Genomic DNA, 24,543 nt, shown 5'->3' with positions numbered 1-24,543 from the left:
CAGGCACGGGATAAAGGGTCCTCAGACCCCTCCCAACCCTCTCCATACTCATCCTCATCATACCCATATTCCGGGTCGACGATATAGACATCGGGGTCAACGGGCCCCATCGGCGTCGGATCCGGCGTCGGCCGACGCCGGTCCGACTCCGTGTCCGGAGTCGGGGAGGGAATGGGGGTGGCGCCGCGCGGCGTCGGTGCCCCGACGCCGGCCGGAGCCGACGGCGGAGTCGCTGCACCACGCGGAGGCGGTACCACGGGTTGGCCCAAAGGAACCGACGCCGGAGAGGCCGGGAGACCAGCCGGCGACGAACCTGAGGGACCCAGCGGCGCCGGGACCGGAGCCACCGGCGGCGTCGGGGCAGAAGCACCCGAACCGCTCGGGCCCCCAGACGGGACAGACGGCCCCGCAGGCGCCGTAGGCCCCGCCGGAGGAGACCTCGCCCTCATAGCAATGAGGAAGGCCTCGATCTCCTCACGCGACGCGCCTTCCCCAGGGACCGACGGGTATGGGGTAGACGGCGTCGGTGACCCACGCGGGCCCGCGGGGGTGGGGCCACCCGAGCCCCCGGCCGCATCACGCGGGCGTCGGGGGGAGTCGGGGGTGCGATGGCGACGCCCCGACTTCTTGTGCTTACCTGACGAACCGGAGGAATGGTGGCGACTCCCGGAGCGCCCATGGCGGCTCCGCGATCGTTCCCTCGACCGCTCCCTCGACCTCCGACCGGACCGGGACCGCTCTCGACGCGGGGCCGACACTCGGAGCTCGAGAAGCTTGCGGGACCGCTCCCGCCTAGCTTTTCCAGTCAAGGCCCGACAGTCGACGCAGGACTCCACGTCGTGGTCCGCGCCCAGACACCGGAGGCAGAGTCGATGGTGGTCGGTGACCGACATCATGCGGTCGCACTCGTCGCAACTCTTAAACCCAGGCATCCTACCGGCACCGTAGAAAGATTAAGTTTTACAAACACTTGGTCAAAAGACCGGAGTACTGCTCTTCGGATCTGCGCTAACTGGCGCGGAAAAAAGAAGAACTGACGTCAGCGCGCGGAGGCGGCGTCTATATACTCCAGCGACGTCATCACGGCGCACGACGCCGACGACGCGGAGCCGCAGGGGATGCCTGCAGACGACGCCTACCGACGCGCAGGGGTACTGCTACGCAAAAGTTTCCGGATCCAGACTGACGCCTGGGGATATTCTAAGGTAAGGAATCTAATACTAACCTGTTTCTTTCAGATCCAGAGGTTTTAAACCGGATATGTGCAGCCATGAGTGGCGTCTGAGAAGGAGGCTTGAGTTGATGCCCTGAGCAGCCATGTCTTATAGAAGACACTAATTCATGCCCTCTCTTTCGGTTTTCTTCAGGAAGGTACAGAACTAGTTCCTCCCTTTTGGCCCGAGGGGGCTCGGTCATATCTACTCGAGACCTACAGATTTGGCAATTTCGCAATGGTTGGTAGACCGCAGCGCTAATCTCTTCCTCACAGCGTCTAATCTCTTCCCTTCTTTGTCAGACTAGGGGGTTGGGGGTTTCTCCTGTTTGGGAGTTAGCCCTCTTCCTAGCTGTATGGACAATAAGAATGTGTGGTGGAAGCTGACCGCGAATGTAAGGGGGGTTGGGGATCAGAAGGAGAAGCCATATATTTTTTGTCTACACAGGTAGTTAGCACCCGAGCACAGAAAGGGTCCTAGAAAATATCCTGTGTGTCGTAACATACCCTTTAACATAGGGAGGTATTGTATAGTGTGCTGTGTGGAGGAGAGGGTCTAAAATAAAAAAAATCTTTTTAAGGATCAGAATGGAGGGGAACCTTGTGATAAGCTGATGCTCTGGGAAGGGGCTCTTGATAAGTTGAGGAATCATCTTGGGGTGTGGGGGGACGAGCTGGGTACCGATCAGGGTCGGTTTCTACTGGGGGCTCAACATCGTAAGTGTCCCAGGGGTCTAGTTGTGGTGAAACGAGGGTTGGTTCTTCACCCTCTACTTGCTTGTAGAATGAAGTGGTGACCCCTGTGGCATGTATGAAGGAGGATTGCACATGTGAGGAGTGCAGGGAAAATAGTTCCTGCATAGGCTGAGTTTGTTATGGAGGTGCAGATGCAGGTAATGGACTGGTGGCCTTGTCCACTTTCTTCCTAGATTTAGGACCAGGGGCTTCATCCAATGCTTCCTGGAAAGAAAGATGCCTTTTTGGTGGATGTGTGGCAGCTTTAGGTAATTGAGCAATGATTTTCCCCATTCAAGGATGAATTGCCAAATGTCTTCGATAGGCATCAATGTCTTCCACAGGCATCGATCTCTTCTAGTAACCAATGGAGGAGAGGCTCGACTGGTTTTGTGCGGACTGTAGTGTCAGCCGTCTTTGATGCTGAAGGTTTCAGCGAGATGTTGGTTTCGGTGCGGTCATGCTGATGTAGGTTTCAGTGTCTGCAATTTCAGTGCCGACGTTTTGCTGGATGTCAAGCAGGTTGCTGTCGGAGCAGACCTGAGGCTGGGCATTAAAGCTGAAATTGATGATGGGTGCCCAACAGGCCCCTAAGGCAGTAGTGGCCTGCTGATATGTTTTTGATGTTCATGGGCCGTTGAGTGGACTTTCGAGGAGGCGTGCTCAGTTTGCAAGCTTTACCGAGGAGGTTGAGGTTGTCTACTTATGACCTTCTGTGCAGCTGGTAAGTCCTCGATTTTCAGGTTGGAGCGGTCGCTGTGTTCTGGTAAGAACATCTCTTTGTCAGCTGCAGATGCTTAAGCATGGTGTTCTGGATGTTCTTCCGTGCCAAAGAAGTCCATTGGCCATTCACCACCCCTCCAGAACATCTCCAAGGGAAAGTCAAGGAGGGTCATTTTAGAGCTGAAGGAGCGGCAAGAGCTGCACTCGAGCTCGTTGTGCTCGGGCAAAGGCAACGATTACAAAGCAGATGGGGGTCAGTCCGTGGATATTTGGAATGGCATCAAGGACAATATCTAAAGGGACTATCATTCCATCACCCTCACGACATTGCATGGAACGATTTAAAAGTCAGAGAAACAAAGGCCCCCGAAGCGGGGAGTCTGATCTGAAAATCACTCAGCAGAGATGGAATCCTCGATCCTATACATAACGAAGACAGGGATACGCTTTCAAATAACAATACCAATGGTTACGAGTACACTAGGAACCGAAAAAAGTACAGATGGCAGTCTCGACCCAGAGCACGGAAGCACATGTCGAAGACCGACAGCGGAAAGAAAACAATCTAACAATGGAGTCTATCCCAATACGCATTACCAGCAAGAGGAGGAGCCACTCAACCAACTTGTGCACATTCGGGCCCAACACTAGAAAGAGTAAGTATACACAGTATGTGTATCTACAGCCACACATGCCTCGAAGAATGCGTTACTGAAGGTAACTTGTTCTTCTGCTGAATGCTTCTAACCTCACATTCATCACCTTCTTAACCGATACCAAAGCTGTAACTCCCTGAGGGTGCATTTGTCTAAGGATTCAAATCAAAAAGTACAATAGGAACAAAGGGCCAAAATGCCCTTCCCATCTGAGCTGATTGTCAAGGCAGTAGTACTTTGTGAATGTATGCACGGACATCCATGCTGCAGCCTGACAAATATTCAGGACAGGCACTCTGCATGCCAATGGCCCTAGTGGAATGTGCTCTCATTCCTCCTGGAGGCTGCTTCTTAGCCTGTGCAAAGTAGATCTCAACGTAGAGAAGTATCCATCAGAAAAAAAGTCATTTTATTTACTGCCTTACCCTTCCTTCCTGATGTAATTAAAAGCTCAGCGCTCTTTTGGAGTCCAAACAATGAAGTCTGTCCTCCTCTTTTGAGCGCTGAGGTGGGGCAATGAACGGTAGAAGAGTGACGGACTGTCTGACGTGAAAGGAAGTCACAAGCTTCTGTAGAAAGGCTGCTCTAGTCCTCAGCACTAGTTTGTTGGGAAAAAAGGTGATAGAGGGCTACAGTACATCTGCGCAACTACTCTAAAGGGTTGCCATATGACAGGTAAGGACCAAATTTAGATCCCATTGCGGCATCACAAAGTGTTTAGGAGAAAACATGGATTAAACCTTAAAAAAGTGGCATAACAAGTGATTTGAACAAGGGCGGTTGATCAGGTAAATGCAAAACAGTCAAAAGAACCTACAGATAACCGCTAACTGTGCCCACATGCAGGTACTTGCTGGTCCAAAGACAAAGTAAGATATCGGACAGTTTGGCATTCAATGGGTCCAAATTATAGGTACCACACTAGGCCACAAACTTATACCAGAGACAAGCGTGCACAGACTTCGTAGAAGGACCCTGGCTGCAGGGATGATGTTCAAATTTGGGAGGGAGATCAAATGTACTCAACTGCCACAGCTTAATCTCCATGCATGGAAGTCTAAATTGTGCAGGCGGGGGCACAATATCCTGCTGCTATGACTGAAGATCCTCCCGAAACTCCATGTCCAAATGTCTAGAACAGGCAGTCCAAGTGCCAAAGCAGTGGTATCAGCTTTGGCCCTGGTTGATTGCTCCCAGACGTCTTCTGGGGATTGCTTCTTAGCCTATATGTAGTTGATATGAATGCAGAGAAAATCCATTGAAAGATGGTCAGTTTTTAGAGTGCCTTGCCCTTTTTTCCTCTAGAAAAACCTCCGAAGAGCTGATCGTCCACCCAATGTTCTGTGGTGCGATAAATATAAAAGCTCAGCACCCTCTTAGAGTCCAAACAATTAAATCCCCTTTCCTTATTTCGAGGGATGAAAAGGAGCAAATAATGCAGGAAATGTGATAGCCTGGCCAACATAAAATGGAGCGACCACTTTCAGTAGAAAGTAAGCAAGGGCACTTAACACCAACTGATCCAGAAAGAACGTTGTATGAGGTAGGTTGACAAAAAGCCTGCAGCTCACTTGGGCATCTAGCTGCTGTTATGGAAAGTCTTCAACATTAGCCCGATATGCATTAGTTGTTGTATTTTTCTCCTTTGACCCCTTTGTACTGTAATTATTCATGTTTATTATGCTTTTTTAATGTCAATATTGCATGTATTACCTTCCTTCCATCCTTTTGTAAAGCAATCTGATATCCTTCGGGATCTTGTTTGCGCTATATAAAACTTTATAAATAAATAACAATAAAAGTAAAATAAATCAGAAGTCTCAATGGACAACTGTGCAGCAGCTCAAAGTGGTTGTACATCAAAAAAGTGAGGATTAAGTTCAAGTCCAACTGTGGCATCACAAAGGGTTTTGGGGAAAATAAATGTTGAAAACCTTTGAAAAGTCTCATTAAAAACATATTTAAATAAAGGGGGCTGATCCAGCATTAGCAGAAAAGCAGAACGAGCCGACAAACAGCCTTCAACAGTGCCCAAAGCAAGCCCTTGCTGGTCCAGGGAAAGACTAAGCAACAAGACTTCTGACAACTTCAAATGCAATGCATCAATTTGTTGGGCACAGCACTAATCCGCAAATCACACCCAATGATTGGCATACACTGATTTTGTGGAAGGATGCTTGGCTACCAAGATGACAGCAATGACCTCAGGGGTCTGCTCAAAGGTGGTCAACTGTTATCTCTCAATCTCCAAGCATGAAGATACAAATTGTGTAGGCTTGGATGCAGTACCCTGCCCTGCTGCTCCAACATTAGATCCTCCCGAAGCAGCAGCATGATCTGACAACAGCTGCTCATGCCACGAGTTGCGGACACCACACTCTCCCAGCCCAATCTGGGGCCACTAAGATGACTTGGTGCCATTCCTACCTAATCATCGTTAGAGCTATGGATAGGTGAGGTAGTGGCGGAAAGGGATACACGAGTCCTGAACTCCCCTCTAGATGGAACACATCTCTTAGAGTGAGCAGGTTTGGAAACTCCAACGTGCAAAAGTGCCGACATTGCACAATCTCAGCGGTGTCAAAAAGATAGAGCCTGGGTTCTCGCCAATGCTGGAAGACTCCCTGTGTCACCTTCAGGTGCATCTGCTATTCATTATCACCTAAGCATGGCTAAGCTGCTGAGTTTATCCGCCCTGGCGTTTAGAGAGCCAATCAGGTCGTTTATCACCAGACAAATCCAGGGCCATCACCTTGCCATGATTGTTGCTGTACTACATAGCAGTGGTGTTGTTTGTGAGCACCTGCCTCAGTCTCACTCTGAAAGTGGGCAGGAAGGCCTTTAACTACAAGTGAATTGCCCTCAAGCCTAAGAAACTCACGTGGAGTCCAATTTGCGTCAGAGACTAGAGTCCTCTTATCTCCACATTTCGCAGACAGCCCTCTCAGCCCAGTAGCGATGCATCGGTGATCGTCAGCTCTTGGTGGGTTAGTAAGAGGGGTCAGCCACTGACCCAATTACGATCCAGTAAACACCAGTGCAGGTCTTTAGTAGTCTCCTCCGAAATCTTGACATACTCCGATGGATCTCTCTGAAGGTGTGCAGACTGGAATTTGAGGTCCCACTGCAGAGCCCTCATGTACCACCTGGTGTGTATGACCAGCAGAATGCAGTAGGCCAACAATCCCCACAGCCTCAGAGTAATCTGCACCAAGATCCAGGACCGAGAATGAAACTTGGGGATCATAGACTGAATGATCTGGACTCTGCTCCAGGGGAAAAGGCATGACACTGTGCCTTATCCAGAATAGCCATGATGAACGGGAGCAACTGTGAAGGTGGTCTTTGATAGTAAACCCCAATGACATTATGTTTGGCGTCCTCTAGAGGTGGTTGACAACTGCCTGAGGCCAGTCAGCTTACAGCAGCCAATCATTGAGGTAGGGGAAAACTTGTACAACCAATCCGCACTACGACCACAGCTATGACTTTTGTGAACACCTGAGGGGCACTGGTGATGCCAAACAGGAGTGCTGCGACTGAACATGCCCCTGGCCCACTGTGAATCGCTGTGGGCTTGCTGCATGCAACTAAGTATCCTGAGGGCCCCGGGGGCGAAGCTAGCCGAGCAACGGAATGGCGGCGCATTAAGCGAGCTCCTCTGGGAGACCCAAACTTTCATCCTCATCCTGCAAGCATGCCACAGAGCTGATCTCTAAAAACCACCACCATCGACACAAAAACGTCCCCTCTACCTCCGCCGTGAGTTTGGTGGCAACTGGCGAGACACCGGCGCCGCAGGACGACATTTCGTTGACTGGGGCCTGCGGGACGTCGGGCCCGCCGAACACCGGCCCACAGTGAAGACCCAGTCCGCGATGCACTGCACGCACGCCAGATCGCGGCCGCCCGCCAGACCGCGGGGACAGAAAGAAGGAAGGAGAGGGGTTGCCGGCGGGAAGTGCGGACTATCCGGTTGACCTATGCGGAAGGCAGGATATCCCATGCCCTGATACCGCAGATGACCTACAACTGCCGAAAATAAAGGCTGACCCGGAGCGCTGGTACAGTACTGAAAGCAGACAGCATACAGCGCAGGTTGCATTGTACTGAGACGGCGGAGGGTTTGAAGAGACGACAACGATACTGTCCGGACCACAGTGAGTCATTGCACAACAACAGCTGTCTAGATACGAGGCCCAGACCCCCTATCTCCCCTCTTGATAACAGTCTGTATGGACGCAATCCACAGCAGAAACAGCACGTAATACATCCCGACAGCAGTGCGTGCACAGAGGGGGACACTGCAGCTGTGCTTAATCTGAAATACGGCAGTGGGGAAGGGGAGTGAGCATATGCCTCGTGGTGGAGTTGCCTAGCCGCTTTGTGAGAGAACCTACAAATGTGATGCCACACTAAACGCCTACTACAAGCATAACATTGCCAGTCAGGAGGGGAACAATCGAAGGCGTGTTGAACATCGAGGGAGTGGCGCGCATCACTGGTACCAGAACAGATAGTCTGCTGCTCCAATCACAGATACAATAAACTCCAGACCTGGGGCAGTGGACAACAGCGCTGAGAGAAGTCGACAAGAGGCCTACCCAACAGCTCCTGAAGACAGCAAACATTAACGGTGGTCCGGCCCCACTACCAAGTACGGTGGGTGCTAAGAGATACCCACACACACCACTGGATACAAACCCTGACCTACCACCTACAGAGTCCTTTAAAGCCTTGTGCCGTGCGCAATGGGTAAACCGGACAAGACCCAACCTAAACTCAACTTCGAACACTCCAGAAAACAGGCGGAACAAGCTGGAGAAGAACAACAAGCTCACCCCCCCCCCTCCACCTCATCGGCAAATGGGGCGGCAGCAGATAACATACTATCTATGTTCCAAACCATCCAGACTGCACTGACAAACATTGACGGAAAAATAGATACCCTCACTCAGAGTGGATAGAATGTCTGAGAGGGTGGATAGACACACCGAAAGAATAGACATGGCTGAACGCAGGATTTCAGATGTGGAAGACACTAATTATCAGGTCTTGGCTAAACAAGCTGGGATCGAGAAACAGCTAGCCGCGATATCCGCGAAGGCTGAGGATTTAGAAGCTAGATCTCGAAGAAGCAACATCCGCCTGATGGGTATTGCGGAAACCACCAATACTGGCCCTATGGAGAAATACGTGGAGCAACTCCTGATCACGCTAATGGGCAGAGACACATTTTCTGATGTATTCCTGGTTGAGAGGGCGCATCGCTCTCTGGCTCCAAAACCTCCAGTGGGATCAAGACCAAGGCCCATAATAGCGAAAATATTAAACTACAGAGACAGAGACGCAACACTACGCAATCACCGGGCAGCCGCAGTTGGGTATATATTTGCCATAGTCATGCTTTGCATCTACACACCTCAGGTTCACAAATATATATTTTCCATTTCCATTCATATATTTGAAAGATGGCGTCAGAATTACGACAAGTTAGACCATTAACTTTATTGACCTGGAATATCCGGGGCCTACAAAACCCTCAAAAAATACCTAAAGTGATTGCCTACCTCGACAGACACAAAATAGACGTGGCATGTCTCCAGGAAATGCATCTAACACCGCACCGTGAGACTAAAATAGGATATAGATGGGCACAATACCAGCTAGCATCCTCTTATTCTAACTATGCACGAGGAGTTCTGGTGCTGGTACGGCGCAATGTATCGTTTACACTTACATACTCAGGAACAGATGCTCAGGGCAGATATGTCATCCTGCAGGGGGTCCTTTGCGGGCACGGACATCACAATTGTTTCTGTGTATGGGCCCAATGTGGATGACCCTCTTTTCTTTAATAATATTTGGTCTAAACTAGGAGAAATCCAGCCCTTAGCCCTTATATGGGGCGGAGACTTTAACGCATGCTTGAACCCAGCACTGGACAGGGCATCAGGCACAGAAAGATATGTTCGGCGAGTCGCTACTTCTTTGCTGGAGGGCATAAAAGACTGGGCGCTGGTCGATGTATGGAGGGAGCGTCACCCTGGGCACAAGGAAGGAACATGTACTTCCACGACACATAATACATGGTCACGAATAGATTACTGGCTGACTATATGAGAAGTTAGTACTTGGACCACGAATGTTGAACACTTACCGAAAACACTGTCGGATCATTCCCCTGTCAGACTAGAGCTAGCTATCCCCACTCATACTCCTAAACAGTTCACATGGAGACTCCAACCCACTGACTTAAAAGATCAGGTTTATCATAGTGAGCTGCGACAAGCGATAGTGGAATTCTTCCAACTAAATGAGGGATCAGTAGACAGCGCTAGAACGTTGTGGGAAGCATTCAAAGTTACTGTACGTGGTCACTGCATCAGCAAACACGTGGGTATCCTAAAGGATATCCAACAACAGTTGAGCATGCTGGAAAGAGACATTAAAGCACTAGAAGTAGAATATGCAGATATGTTGAATACACATACAATGAGTTTGCGGACTCAGAAGTGAAATATCTATCAAAAAGACACCGCCAGAGCGTACGGAGAAGGGGGCAGGCCGGCCAAGGCCTTGTCCAGTAAAATAAAGCCTTCACTTGCAGCTGCACATGTAACAAAAATCGAGAACACCCAGAGGACACTAGCATATGACACCCCCAGTATCCTCGATAACTTCCAGACGTACTACTCCACATTATATACTACACAAAAGATAAATGCCCCGTCGGCCATCCATGACTATCTGGACGACATCGGCCTAGCATGGCTATCTGACACACATCGGGAATACCTAGGTCACCATATTACTGAAGATGAATTCAGGGAAGCGATTAACTCACTTCCTAACAATAAGGCCCCGGGAATAGACGGATTGCCAGGAGAATTCTATAAGGAATTCAGGGACCTACTGATCCCCCCCCCTGGCTCAGATGTACGAGGAAGCTTATGAAGAAGGCCTTCTTCCGGCGACTATGCGAGAGGCACTCCTGATAGCCCTCCCTAAGCCGGGTAAAGATCGCCAGTAGTGCGAGTCCTATCGACCTTTGTCACTCATAAATACAGACGTAAAAATAATGGCGAAAATAATAGCAAATCTGATACAACCACTGCTGGGTTCATTAGTCCTTCCAGACCAGGCGGGATTAATACCCACCAGATCCACGACACAGAATATCCGCACGAACTTTGCACTATACCACAGCCTCGACCCAGAACTACCAGCTGCAGCCGCACTCTTAGACACGGCAAAGGCGTTTGACTCCGTTGAGTGGGCCTTCATGATCACAGTACTGACACGTATGGGATTCCCACCTCCATTTTTGAGAAGGATAGCATTATTATATAACAAACCCAGAGCCAGGGTGCGTATAAATGGCATGACTTCAACGCCGCTAGAGATCAGCAGGAGAACGCAGCAGGGGTGTCCTCTATCCCCTATTCTATTTGCACTCACTCTAGAGCCATTAGATTGTAGGATCAGACAACGCCACCCAGAGGCTGCACTGCAAGTCAACCTCTGACCCGTGGGAACCTCCCTCTACGCTGACGACATGGTGCTATACACTAGACACCCAGAGGCGAACCTCAACGCACTGATCAGAGAGTATATCAAATTTGAGAAATATTCAGGGCTCAGTATTAACTGGGATAAATCAGTAGTGATACCCTTGACTGTTGCGACGCCGAAACCCAGTCTAGAGTACCCACTGCAATGGACGGCAGACCCGGTGAAATACCTGGGGGTCTGGATACATCGCGATCCTGAGGTGGTCATCAGAGAAAATTATGGCATAGCCCTGACCAAACTAGATGAGCAGATCGAGAAATGGATCAAATTACCTCTATCACTCGCAGACAGAATTGCCCTCCAGAAAATGGTCATATTACCTAGATTTGAAATGCACATCCAGGGCATGGCACACCTTAGCGGCGAAGGCGCAAAAGCTCCCCCCGTATGCTCCAGCGCTTCCACTAGCCCACCATCCCAAACTATCAGTGACACAGGAAACAAAAATGAGACTGGTACTAGAGAGTATGGGGTTTACGACGATGGGCACAATATTCCCAAATAATGCTTTGTACTGCTTAACAGCCCTCCCTTGTGCGCACATCAGACTCCACTAAAACAGTTCGCCTACTTAAGATTACAAGCTGCCCTTAAAGACCTCTATGGATCATTCTCGGCTGCACCCGAACCGCTGGGCTCATTGCAGGTGTTGCTGACTGCCCCCACGAGGCGGAACCTAGTTACACGATTATACACGACTTCTCAGAACGAACATAATCTAGGCCCGGATAGATCACTTAAGCGGTGGGAGGAGCTTTTGGGAGAGACCATATCGGAAGAAGACTGGGGATACAGCTGTGCACAACTGCATTTACTGACATTGAACTGCAATCTGAAAACTATCCATTTTAAATTTCTGCACCAAATGGATTACACACAGGTCAGGCTACACCGGTACGGCCTGAGAGCAGACGATAAATGCCAACGCTGCTCTGCGCCGGGGCGGATTTCCTACACATGGCGTGGGCTTGTCCTGGTCTGTGCACCTACTGGCAAGAAGTAACAACAGCGCTTACCACCATGTTGCATGAACAGATACCAAACTCACCCACGGTATGCCTGCTGGGCATATATAAACTCAAACTGGCCAAAAGGTGAAAAATGTTAGCGGTTACGCTGCTGCTTGCAAAGCGGAGAATAGCCATTAAGTGGGGTAGCAAGCGCCCTCCACGGTTTAAGGACTGGATAAAGGATTTAATATATTGCAAGGAAACACTACACACATATACAGAAGATATACCTAGAGCATCCAGGCCTAAAGACTTTTGGCAGCCACTAGTCGATTACTTACAAAACAATGACCAGGACTCATGAGGGATATGCGAACTGGGAAATGTTGGGGAAGAGGGTATCATCAAAGTGGGCACCATTGGTAATCTCGCATGCAAAAGCCACGAGGCATTGCCGCTAAAGTGTTCTCAGATAACTGGACACTACAAGTGGGGTTTTTGAGTTATCAGAAAGAATGGGCGCACTGCCTTGAGTGAACGTGAAAGTAGGGAGAAAATACTGGTAGGGTTGTGATGCGAAAAGGCGAGCGGATAAGACCCCTTAACCGTTCAAAATGCGGGTTAGAAATCTAACCTACACAACAACAAAAAAACTGCAGAGCCCTCGCACACACAATTGTAGTATAACCATATAGCAGGCAAATTGCAATAACAAACAAATAATAGAGCAAAAATAAGACAATTGCAATCCAGAACTGTATATGAAGGAATCAGGTGTAGGTTTAATGGTTCCAAAAAGCCAGCCGACACGTGTTCCGTCGCGTGGGAACAGATAACTGCGACTCCTCAGGGCTAACGACACGACCTCAAGAACCGTCTGTCTTGGTCGATATATATAACAGTAAGATTACTAAATAACAACAGCGGCTGTATACAAGCTGTCCAAAATTGGTGATGCAACAATCGAGGGAACAAGGTTTTTTCTGAATTCTAAGGGGTCCCAGGTGTGGTGGTACACTCCTTAGTTGTGAGTAGTCCAGAGGATAGGTTATTAAAATACTCAATCTTAGGAAATTCTCAACTTTAAAAGGTTTCCGTCAAGCAGTCCGAATCAGGACTAATGGCTTCACTGGTGCTCAATGTTAGTATGCATCAAGCCATGGACCGGAAGGGGACGTTAGGTCGGATACCGGTTCGGGTGTTTGCAACCTGATCCCTCCTCCTATAGTTCCCGGTCGTCGATTTCCGGCATCAGGTTGCAAACACACAAACCGGTATCCGACCTAACGTCCCCTCCCGGTCCATGGCTTGATGCATACTAACATTGAGCACCAGTGAAGCCATTAGTCCTGATTCGGACTGCGTGACGGAAACCTTTTAAAGTTGAGAATTTCCTAAGATTGAGTATTTTAATAACCTATCCTCTGGACTACTCACAACTAAGGAGTGTACCACCACACCTGGGACCCCTTAGAAATCAGAAAAAACCTTGTTCCCTCGATCGTTGCATCACCAATTTTGGACAGCTTGTATGCAACCGCTGTTGTTATTAAGTAATCTTACTGTTATATATATCGACCAAGACAGACGGTTCTTGAGGTCGTGTCGTTAGCCCTGATGAGTCGCAGTTATCTGTTCCCACGCGACGAAACACGTCTCGGCTGGCGTTTTGGAACCATTAAACCTACACCGGATTCCTTCATATACAGTTCTGGATTGCAATTGTCTTATTTTTGCTCTATTTGTTTGTTATTGCAATTTGGCTACAATATGGCTGTACTACAATTGTGTGTGCGAGGGCTCTGCAGTTTTTTTTGTTCTCAGATAACTATTCATGTATTTCTACAAGAATAATGGTAGGCACTAATGATGTTTATCGAGTCTAACATGGATCAACCGCACTGCTTATAGCTGTTTCTGTAGCCAGGAATTCATATATGTATGCAAAGCTTTCTGTAATGAGATGTATACTTTGTTATTTCTGCCCGGTGATGCTGTCTGGTGAACAATAAAAAAATAAATAAAAAAATAAGTATCCTGAGGGCCTCACGCCACCATCCAGCCTCCGAAGTCTAAGGCAGACAGTGAGCAGAGATAGTGTGAGCATCTTGAATTTGTCTTTTCCAGGAACATATTGAGAGGGCCAGGATCTAAACAGAATGAATGCCTCTGTCAATTTTTGGTACAAAGAACTAGCGGGAGAAACACCCACTTCCTATATCCAAGGCAGAACCCCTTTCAATGGCCCCTTTGCCTAAAACAGCCTGCACGTCCTATTGCAAGATGCATAGATGGTCCTCCATTAGTCTCCCTGATGGTGGCAGAAAATGCATTGGGGCAGAGAGAAATGAGAGGGCATAGTCCTGTTGAACTGTTTGGACGACACATTTATCTGAAGAAAACAAGTTACTTACCTGTAACTGTAGTTCCCCAGTATTGGTAACTTTCATAGATTCCCATGCTTTTGTATCATTCCCCGTCGTCGGAATGGGAGTCTCGGTAACAAAATAACATAGCAGTAGGTACAAAAGAGAAAGAAAAAGGCCTAGGCCTCATTCCCTTTTGTAGCATATCCGCCTCTTTTTGTAAAAGAGACCAAACTTAGGCATCAGCCAATCAGAAGAGCCTCACCCCATAGAACCCTCCTGAAGGAACCTCAGAGCCTCAGATTTTCGTAGCCGTTGTGTAACAGTCACCATATCTGCTGAAGACTGAGCTTTCCTCGGGGAGGTGGGTGGGCGCATGGGAATCTATGAAAGTTACCAATACTGGGGAACCACAGGTACAGGTAAGTAACTTGTTTTCTTGCCCCAGTATTGGAACTTTCATAGATTCCCATGCTTTTGTATCAGAGTAGCAAGCAGTCAGCCATAACATTTTGTGGCATAAATAAACATTGCAATAGCCATTATCACATGAGAACAAAAATGTGCATAATAAAAGGAAGATGGGATAGAAAGGAAAGCTCACCAATTAGTGGAAGAGGTTCCTCAGGACCGCTTGGCCTACAGCCGTATCTTCCTGTTGCAAGGAATCCAAGCAGTAATGCTTTGTAAAGGTGTGCACGCTGCTCCAAGTCGCAGCTCGGCAAATGTCCTTGATGTGCACTCCCGCAAAGAGTGCTGTTGAAGAAGCCACCGATCTTGTGGAATGTGCTCTAACCCTGCTGGTCAGCGGCTTTCCAGCTGAATTATGGCAATGTAGAATGACACTCGTAATCCACCTTGCAATCCCTTGTTTGGAAAGAGGGAGGCCCTTCTGAGGACCACCAAAAGCAATAAATAATTGGGAGGATTTACGGAATCCTTTGGTGCGATCCAAGTAAAGTTTTAAGCACCTTTGTAAATGCAGAGAATGTAGCGACCTCTCCGCTGGTGAAGTGGGGTGCGTAAAGAAAGCTTTAAGAATAACAGGTTCATTCAAGTGGAAGTCAGAGGGCACCTTGGCTATGAATTTTGGATTAGTCCGTAAAATCACAGTGTTTCTTTTGAATTGGAGAAAAGGTTCTTGAATCGTGAGCGCCTGCAATTCCCCAACTCGTCTTGCTGATGTGAGGGCAAGAAGGAGATCCAACTTCTATGAAAGGAATTTCATATCGGATTGATGTAATGGTTCAAATGGGCCCTTCATGAGCTGTGTAAAGACCAAATTCAATTGCCATGTAGGAGGCGGAGGCCTCACTGGGGGGTAGAAACGAAATAAAGAAACTGTTTTATTATCCTGGAAGACCATGGTCCAGACGCTGAACGTCTGTATCTGGAAATCGCTGCCAAATGAACTTTTATTGATGAATGGGCCAGCCCAGACTTAGCCAGGGACAAAAGATAAGGCAGAACTTGATGAGGTTGTGAAGAGAAGGGGTCAACATCCTCTGTCTTGCACCAAATGCAAAATCTTTTCCATTTGAGACGGTAAGTCTTGTTAGTGGAAGGGGCTCTAGCCTGGGAGAGAACTTCCTTTATTTCATTTGAGATGGGAAGGTTCTTAAACTCTTGCTGCTCAGGAGCCATGCTGTCAGGTGCAACTACGCTGGTTCTGGATGCCAAACTTGCCCTTCGGACATTGTGAGGAGATCTGGAATCGTCCGCAAGGGAAGTGGAGGAACTAGCGACAACAGGTGGAGTTCCGTGAACCAGAACTGTCTCGCCTAAGCAGGGGCTATCAAGATCATTTTGCATGGTTCCACCTTAATCTTCCTGATAAGCCTCGGGATCAGTGGACTGGGGGGAAAGGCGTAGACAAATGTCCCTGACCAGGCTATCGAAAGCGCATTCCCCAATGACTCTCGGTGGTGAAGCCTGCTTGCATAAGACCGGCATTTCTTGTTGGTTGGTGTGGCAAATAGATCTATCGCAGGCATACCCGACTGTCGGAAGACCTCATCCAGAACTTGCTGGTTCAGTTCCCACTCGTGACTGACTGAGGATGACCTGCTTAGTCTGTCGGCATTTTCGTTTAAAACTCCTGGCAGGTGTTCCGCCTGTAGCGAAATCCCATGTTGGATCGCCCATTCCCAGATTTCTTGAGCTTCCTGAGACAACGGAAGAGACCTGGTTCAACCTTCTTTGTTCACGTAATGCATGGCCATGGTGTTGTCCGTCCGGATGAGAACTTTTTAACCTCTTAGACGAGGGAGAAAAGCCTGAAGAGCCAGTTTGATTGCCCTGAGCTCCAAGAGATTGATGTGGAGCCGACGAGTCTGAGGAGACCAATGCCCACTGACATGCAGGTCCTGCAGTACTGCTCCCCAACCGTCCAATGACGCATCCGTCATCATAACCTGAGGAGATGGATCGCTTACGAAGGATAGACCTTGGGACAAGTTCTCCTGCTGTGTCCACCACACAGCAGCTTTTTTCATTGCCGAGGTGATGGTCACCTTGTCGTCGAACGACCCGTGAACCTGTCTCCACTGGATGTCCAGTTGCTTTTGAAGAGGACGCATCCTCAATCTGCAGTGTGGAATCAGAGGAATGCATGAAGAGATTACCCCCAGAAGGGATTTGTAACGGCGTACTGAAAGACACCTTCTTCTTCGTAAGTCTAGCGCCATGGTCCGCAGTTTTTCTGGTCTCTCCAAGGTTGGGAATGCTTTCTTGAGATTTGAGTCCAAGATGGCTCCCAGGAAGCGTGCTGTCCTTGACGGGACCAGAGATGATTTTTCCCTGTTTAGAGTGAGACCCAAATTCTGGAAGAGGTTTGTGCACGCGCTGACCGATTCCCTCGCAGCCTCCCTGGATGGAGCCTTCAGTAACCAATCGTCCAGGTAAGGGAAGACCTGCAAATGATTCTTCCGTAGAAATGCAGCTAATGGTGCCAGCACCTTCGTGAAAATTCTCGGAGCTGAGCGAAGTCCAAAGGGTAAAACCCTGAATTGAAAGTGGCTCTTGGCTACTGTGAATCGTAGAAACCTTCTGTGTGTCGGGTGAATTGGTACGTGAAAGTACACATCTTCGAGATCGAGCGTGGCCATGAAATCCCCTGGATTGACAAGACGTAGAATGTCTTGAAGAGAGACCATCCGGAAGGATAGGGAGATGAGATAGGTGTTGAGCTCCCTGAGATCTAAAATTGGGCGCCATTTCTCTAGCGTCTTCCTTACCAGGAAGAACCTGGAATAGAATCATTCTCCTCTTTGGGCGGAGGGAACCGGCACTATCGCTCCTTTCAGGAGCATCTGATGAACCTCGAGCCGCAGAAGACACAGATGTTTTGATGGAATGGCAGCAGGGGGCTTGGATGGTGGGATTTGCGTGAATTCCAGAGTATGGCCCTTTCGAATTATGTTGAACACCCATTGGTCTGATGTAATCTTGGACCAATTTAGATGGTATTGTGAAACCCTGCCTCCTTCTGATGATTTTGTAGAGGTGGGTACAGTAGGAAGAGCCAGGAGGCCGCTATTGTCTTTTGGACGCATCACGCCCTTGGTGAGCCTTCTACCCTCTGTTGTTAGGCCTTGAGTAATTTGTAGACTGACCTTGCCTTTGCTGGTACGGTTGACGGTACTGTTGTGAACCTGAACCATATGATGAGTACCTCTGCTGTTGATAAGAGCCTCTGTAGGAAGTGCTCTTGCCCTTGGAATCCCTAAAAGGAGCTTTGCGGTACTGAAGCGTACCCAGAGACTTAGCAGTCTCAGTATCTTTCTTAATATCTTGGAGGGTGTTATCAATCAGCTTACCAAATAGTGCTTCTCCATCAAAGGGCAAATCCAAGATCTTATTTTGGATTTCGGGCCTGAACCAGGTCGCCTTAAGCCACCCCTGGCGACGAAGAACCGCAGCTCCAGCCAAGGAACGAAAAGCTTGCGTGGCAATATCCATGGCACAGTCTATGACTTCCATTGACGTTGCTTCCCCTTCTTGCAAGATCTTTTTTGCCTCTGTCTTGGACTCCAGAGGAAGTTGATCTAAGTGTGGCGAGATATCACACGAAAGTTGGCGATCGTACCTGCCCAATATCGCAATAGCTGCTCTCACCAACAGACTCGCCATTGAAGAACATCTTTTTCCGGCATTATCCAGCCTCCTGTCCTCTTTATCCGGAGGAGTTGTCAAAGGAGCCGAGGGGTTGCGAGACTTCCTTTGTGCCCCTTGTGAGATTACCTAGTCCGGTCTCGGGTGCCCTGTCAAAGACGCCGGACCATCCTCAGGCGCCTTGTATTTTTTGTCGAGGCGCGGTAGTACAGGAACCACCGTCGCTGGATTTTTCATCGCCTTAAGGCCTTCATCCCACAGATGTTGAACAATAGGGATGGATCTCGCTACCTTCCTATAAGGTTCTTTAAAATCATATAAAAAACACTCAGTGGAAGAAGAAGGCATAGATAGTTTGAATCTGCCAGCCGCTCTCTCCATTAGCTTGTGAAACCCCCCTATATCCGCTGGCGGGGAGTCCACCGTATCCGGACACGGAGATGCTGGGTCAGGAATGACATACTCATCCCATTCCACCCCTTGACCAGACCTTTCATCAAAATTTTCATCGACCTCCGATGAATCATCATGGGTGTCCAATGGAACCAAAGGCTCTTGTGGAACCGGAGTCTGTGGCCGAGATGGTACCTGAGATGGCATTTCAGGAGCAGCCATTGGTGGAGCCGCAGGGGCAGGCAAGTCCTGCACAGTCGGAACGGTAGCAGCAGCAGGTTGTGAACATCTTGATTTATAGTCCTGCAGCATATTGTGAAGGTCCTGCAATAATGATGAAGGAACAGATACCGTGTCCTGTTTCGAGTACTGTTGTGGCTGGGAAGAATGATGATGGTGATAACCACATTCCTGGCTGTACTCTCCGTCAGAATCTGTCTCCTGATATTTGACCAAAAGCTGGGAAGGACTATTCGCATAGCCATATGAGTCCTGTTCGTCATCCTCTGACTCATCGTCATCCTCCTCTAAAAGCAGAGCTGGAGGCAAGGGGGTAACTCTCCTAGGAGATGTCATGTCCGGTGTGATCCTGGTCATGGAGATGGTAATCATCTTTTCCGATGCCAAAATCGCCGACGATCCCGTCGACAATGGCGTTGTCAATATTGACGTCGCCGACGGAATAAACGTCGTCGACGAAAGAACACTCGACGACGAGATGGGCGTCGTCGATGCCGTCGTCGCTCCTGCTGTCGTCGTCAATGTTGTCGTCGTCGAAGCCCTTGACGACGACACTGTCGTCGTCACCACCGTCGACGAACCATTAGTCGTCACTGCCGTAGTCGACATCCCCGTCCACGTTGTCGTAGACATCCACGTCGACGTTGTCGTCGACGTCGCTGCCGTCGTCGGCGCCTTCGTCGACATTGGTATCACTGTCGTCGACGAGTCCTTCTTCGTCGACGATCTCCTCGAGGTCTATTGTCCCGTCGACGGTACCATTTTAAGAGCAGGCTTCAATTCCTTCGACGAGGCCTTCGTCGACGACGCCTTCATCGTCGACGACTTCGTACTTCTGTCAGATTTTCCAGAAGACTGGGAAGAGGGCTTTTTGAAGGCTTGATCAGTCTTCATTCCCACAGAAGGCGTAGATGGTCCTACCCTCTCCTTTTCACTATGGTGAGGAGATTCGCCTGGACCTTGGCTCTCAGACTCTCTGGGGGTCTTTTTTGAGGCCTTAGAAGAACGCTCCACAGAAGGAGAAGGGGAACCCTACCCCTTTTGACTGACCTTCTAGAAGATGACGCAGATGAGGAGTCCTCACTGTCACTGGAGACTGTGTCCTTTCTGGACTTCAACTTCTGGAGCCAGGTCAGAAGCCTACCCTCACGATCCCGGAGGGTCTTGGTGGAAAAGGTGCGGCAGATCTTGCAGTCCGCAGCCTTATGGTCAGGATAGAGGCAGTAAATGCAATCCTTATGCTTATCCTCCACAAAAAGCCTTTTCTTGCCACAGGTGGAACATGGCTTAAAAAGGGCCGCCTTCTTTTCCTTTTCAGACATCCTGGTAGGAACAGCTAACAATCCTGAAAGAGAAAGCCTGAAGAAAACTTCTGAAGAGAAGAGTTTGAGCAGACTCCCTAAGCACAACGTGCGGTAGAAAATCTGAGGCTCTGAGGTTCCTTCAGGAGGGTCCTATGGGGTGAGGCTCTTCTGATTGGCTGATGCCTAAGTTTGGTCTCTTTTACAAAAAGAGGCGAATATGCTACAAACGGGAATGAGGCCTAGGCCTTTTTCTTTCTCTTTTGTACCTACTGCTATGTTATTTTGTTACCGAGACTCCCATTCCGACGACGGGGAATGATACAAAAGCATGGGAATCTATGAAAGTTCCAATACTGGGGCAAGTGATGGTCTTGCAACCCTGGAGAAAATATCTGATCCTACTCTCGACACAGAGGCTGAGTGCTGGCCAGGATTGAAACACTTGGAACAACGCGGGCAGAGCCGCATGAGTTCTAACTTTGCAAGCGCTACTATGCTAACCTTAATCATGCATATGCGTTGTTAAGGCAGTGCGTGGCATAGTTGATGGCTGGCAGAAGCAGGAAAGATCAGGAGAGGATGCGACCCAGTGAGGTAAGTGGGGCTGGTTTGGAGGGGGTTCGTTTCTATGGTTTAGGAGGGTACTTTGCAGGCCTACGGGGGTCAGGGTAGTTTTCAGGGCTGGGGGATTCGGGGTAGTTTTCAGGGCTGGGGGGGATTCGGGGTAGGTTTCAGGGTGGGGTTGGATAGTTTTCAGGGCTAGGGGGTAGTTGTTTCGCAGGGAAGGGGTAGTTTTAGATGTCAGGGTGGTGATTTGAGGGGGGCATGTTAGGGATCAGGGCAGGGTTCGTAATACTTTTTAGGGCTTAGGGGGGCAGAGTCAGTTTTAGGGCTTGGAGAGGGGATCAAGGTAGTTTTTAGGGCTTAGGGGAGGGCGAGGTAGTTTTTAGGGTTGGGGCACTGACATTTTTAGGACTTGGGGGAGAGGGGCTTGGTTTTCAGGAGGGAAGGGGTAGTTTTAGGGGTTAGGGCAGGTGTCAGGGGGTTAAAACTTACCTGTCCAGTCTTAACCACAGATATGTCCTTACAATACATGCCTTAATAATGCATAATTCGTTGTAAAGGAATGCATAGTAAAGGCATATTCGTGGTTAGGACTTGCGTTTTTGAGACGGTGTGAAACCGGCATGTGTGGTTCCATCGCACAACCGGACAGATCACGCTAAAGCGGTTTTGTGGCTCTGGATGCTGGAGAACAGGGCTACTGAGCAGCACACTGTCCCTGCTGTTCTGGACAATGTCTCTGACAGCAGCGACTTCGGCCACTAAAGGGCTAAAAAATCTGCTGGGCTGGTGGTGTGTTCTGGCATTGGAGAAACTGAACTCCCCAGAGAGGGCAACATTTATGGTGGAACTTTCTGGCCAGAGCAGAAAGACCTAAAGAATGTGCTGTGGTTCAGCTCTCCTTAAACCGTTCCAGGGCAGAGTCCACTTGTTTGCCAAATAGGCAAGAGCTGTCAAATAACATGTCCATCAGGGATGCATGGCATCCCTGGATAAGCATGCATACCTCATCCAGGCATGGCGGCGAATAGCCACACTAGTGCCCTTTGCTCTACTGGAACAGAAGGTTATGTCCAAGAGAGGGTATGACAACTTTTACTGCATCACGTCTGTCTTGAATAGCCAGTTTAAGGGACGCCTAGAGGTCATCTGGAAGAGCTGGTGTAACTGGTGCCAGTGTGTCTCAAAGTGCATCACAGTAGCGGAGTAGAAGGCAGCTGCAATTGAGTGACTTCAGGGCAAGGCTTGCAGAAGACAAAATCAGTTTTCCTAAGATCTCTATTCTAGATTCACCATCAGGCGAAGTGAAGTAAAAGCAGTGAGATTTACTTTGTTTATGGACTGTCTGCACAATCCAACTCTCTGGCTTGGGAGGTTGTGTAATAAAGTCTGGTTCGTTGGTACAGGACGATTGGGACGAGTGACCTGCCTATTAACAGGTGGGCCTGACTATGCTTTCAACCATGTGCCCAAAAGGGTACCCATGATGGCCTCCTTAAATGGTAACAGAGAAACTGTAGGGACCTGAAATGGTTGAAGTACCTCAGTTAATCCATTAGTCTTTACCTCCATAGTGGGGAGCTATAAGTCTAGAACTTTGCCTGTCCTTTGTATAACCACAGCAAAGGAGGTGCTTTTCTTCATAGTAGGACCAGGGAGTGATGCAAGGCCAGTATCTGGAGAAGGATCCAGACCACTGGCTTGAAATTATTCATAACAGTTTTCAGCATCATATTGGGGAACATAGTCACCTAAATCATAATTGACATTGTCCGAAACAGTGCCAAAAAGATTGTTCAAAGTTTGGGCCCTACGGTAGGGGCAAGGTGTCAGAATTTGAGGGATTGGCTATGTCCATTTGCTGGTTGGGGGCAGGCACAATGTTGATTGAAGTTCTGGTGGATTCTGCTCTAAATCAGATAGAATGATGGGATGCAAATCTTTTTCCAGCATAAATGCGAATAGCACTGAGACCACAGTCTGCACCGGGGTTGATGCTGAACCCAAAACAAGTTCAAAGAGCCAGCGGAAGTCTGACTGGAGGCCCCCTAAGGATCCTTGGGGCCAGAAGGAATGTCAGAGGGAGCTGGAACAGTGTTGAAAATGATCAGCATGGTATCTCTGAAGGTCGCTACTTGCCGCAATGTCACCTATAGACACGGAAACTGGAAGGTGCATCAGGACCAAACTCAATCAGCTGCGGTGGAGATTGGGAGTGAGTCCAGGAGGCATGTTGAAGCCCTTGCACCCTCTCTGCAGTCCAAGAGTCGACGGAAGGATTTCTCCTTCAACTTATGCTTTTTCTTAGACTTCGACCCAGACAATTGATTTTGGGGATGACTTCAGGAGTGGGAATGACTTCAGGAGCAGGAATGGGACCTTCCTTTCAGCTTTGATCGGTCCAGTCTTGGAGTCTTCTAGTGTTTGGCTACAAATCTTGGCATCATGGTCCCGAATGGCCTTCTGATTCATCTGGATGCAGTCTTCACAGGCCCTAAGGTAGATCTACATCGTCAGACACCATAAGAATACTTTGTGAGGGTCCATCACAATATCAGTTAGCATCAGTCCCTACAAGGTTTGAGCACCGTCTCAGGGCTTTCAGGGGTGATATTTTCCCTTGAACACTGAAAATGTGTGGTCTGAAAGACCAAGGAGAAACTCTGGATCTGCATCAGAAATTGCTGAAAATAAAAGAATTGACGTCCGTGCAAATGCGTGGCGCTTAAAGGCAGCTGCACTCATTTTCAGAGCAGAACCAAGTTCTCGTGAAGCCACATGACACAACCGGCAGGAGTGCAGGGGAAGTGCTTTAAAGTTTTTTAATCCTGGCTGAGGCCTGGGGAATATTCACAGGTGAGGAATCTGCACTTAAAGGTATCCATCAGAACGGGGATTTTAAAGAACACTAAATTGGAAATTAAAACAATTTTTTAAAACTTCAGTCTGCAGAGTGGTAACTCCAATATTGAATTCAGCAAAGTAGAAAATATTACCTTCAATGGTTTAATCTGGTCCAAACCCAAGTATGAATCGGATCTCAGAAACACAGTGTATTGGTAATTCCCAGGTTTGCTTGGAGCAGGAAATTTCAGTTCTACCTGCAATACAATATTAATTTGAAATATTATCCTTGTTAATTACATCAGTATACACATTTTATGCAGGAGCACACAATGCTTACAACCAACAAGTTTTAAAAACACATTGGAGATTCTGACTTAAGAATATTATTTTCATGAAGTCCAAATGATGGGAGAGGAAATTAGAATAAAACCTGTTACCTGTCCGAAGCACTGTGGAAAATCCCTTTTGAAATTACATTTGCACAATTTAATGCCAGGTGGCCAAAACAGGAGATATATAACGATAACTAAGACGGTGAAAACAAAAACAAACACGCTCAAGCTAACTTCTATACCTTGTTTTATTCGTCCTTTTAAAGATCCATGGGCCAATTACAGGTTTATGGCTTTCAGCAGGAGTCTGGGGGTGTGGTTAGAGGTCAGGGAACAATCACAGAGCATAGTATTTTGGGACAGTTTTAATTTTGCATATAAAAAGGACTCCACCAATAGGAATTCATGAGTTTTGCTTGGTTGTAGGACAGAAAAATACGACAGGCTCCCATTGAAGATTTGGGAAGTTTTATCGTTAAGGCATAAGGCACTGAGCTGTTTCTAGCCACACCCAGATTGTTGGTTATGAGAA

At 48.4% G+C, this 24,543-nt stretch overlaps 1 protein-coding gene across 1 annotated transcript in view; it reads right to left on the bottom strand.

Moving 5' to 3' along the window:
* SEC63 (SEC63 protein translocation regulator) overlaps positions 1-24,543 on the bottom strand; it is an 844,363-nt gene that overhangs the window by 39,410 nt on the left and 780,410 nt on the right. Inside the window, exon 20 of the mRNA XM_078648413.1 lies at positions 23,829-23,933. Within this exon, the coding sequence (XP_078504539.1) occupies positions 23,829-23,933 (105 nt within the window). The remainder of the gene's footprint in view (positions 1-23,828; positions 23,934-24,543) is intronic.

The sequence above is a fragment of the Lissotriton helveticus genome, chromosome 6, assembly GCF_964261635.1.
Source record: "Lissotriton helveticus chromosome 6, aLisHel1.1, whole genome shotgun sequence".
In the NCBI taxonomy this organism is placed as follows: Eukaryota; Metazoa; Chordata; class Amphibia; order Caudata; family Salamandridae; genus Lissotriton; species Lissotriton helveticus.
The sequence above is the reverse complement of the archived record's forward strand: the minus strand, read 5'-3'. Positions and strand labels throughout refer to the sequence as shown.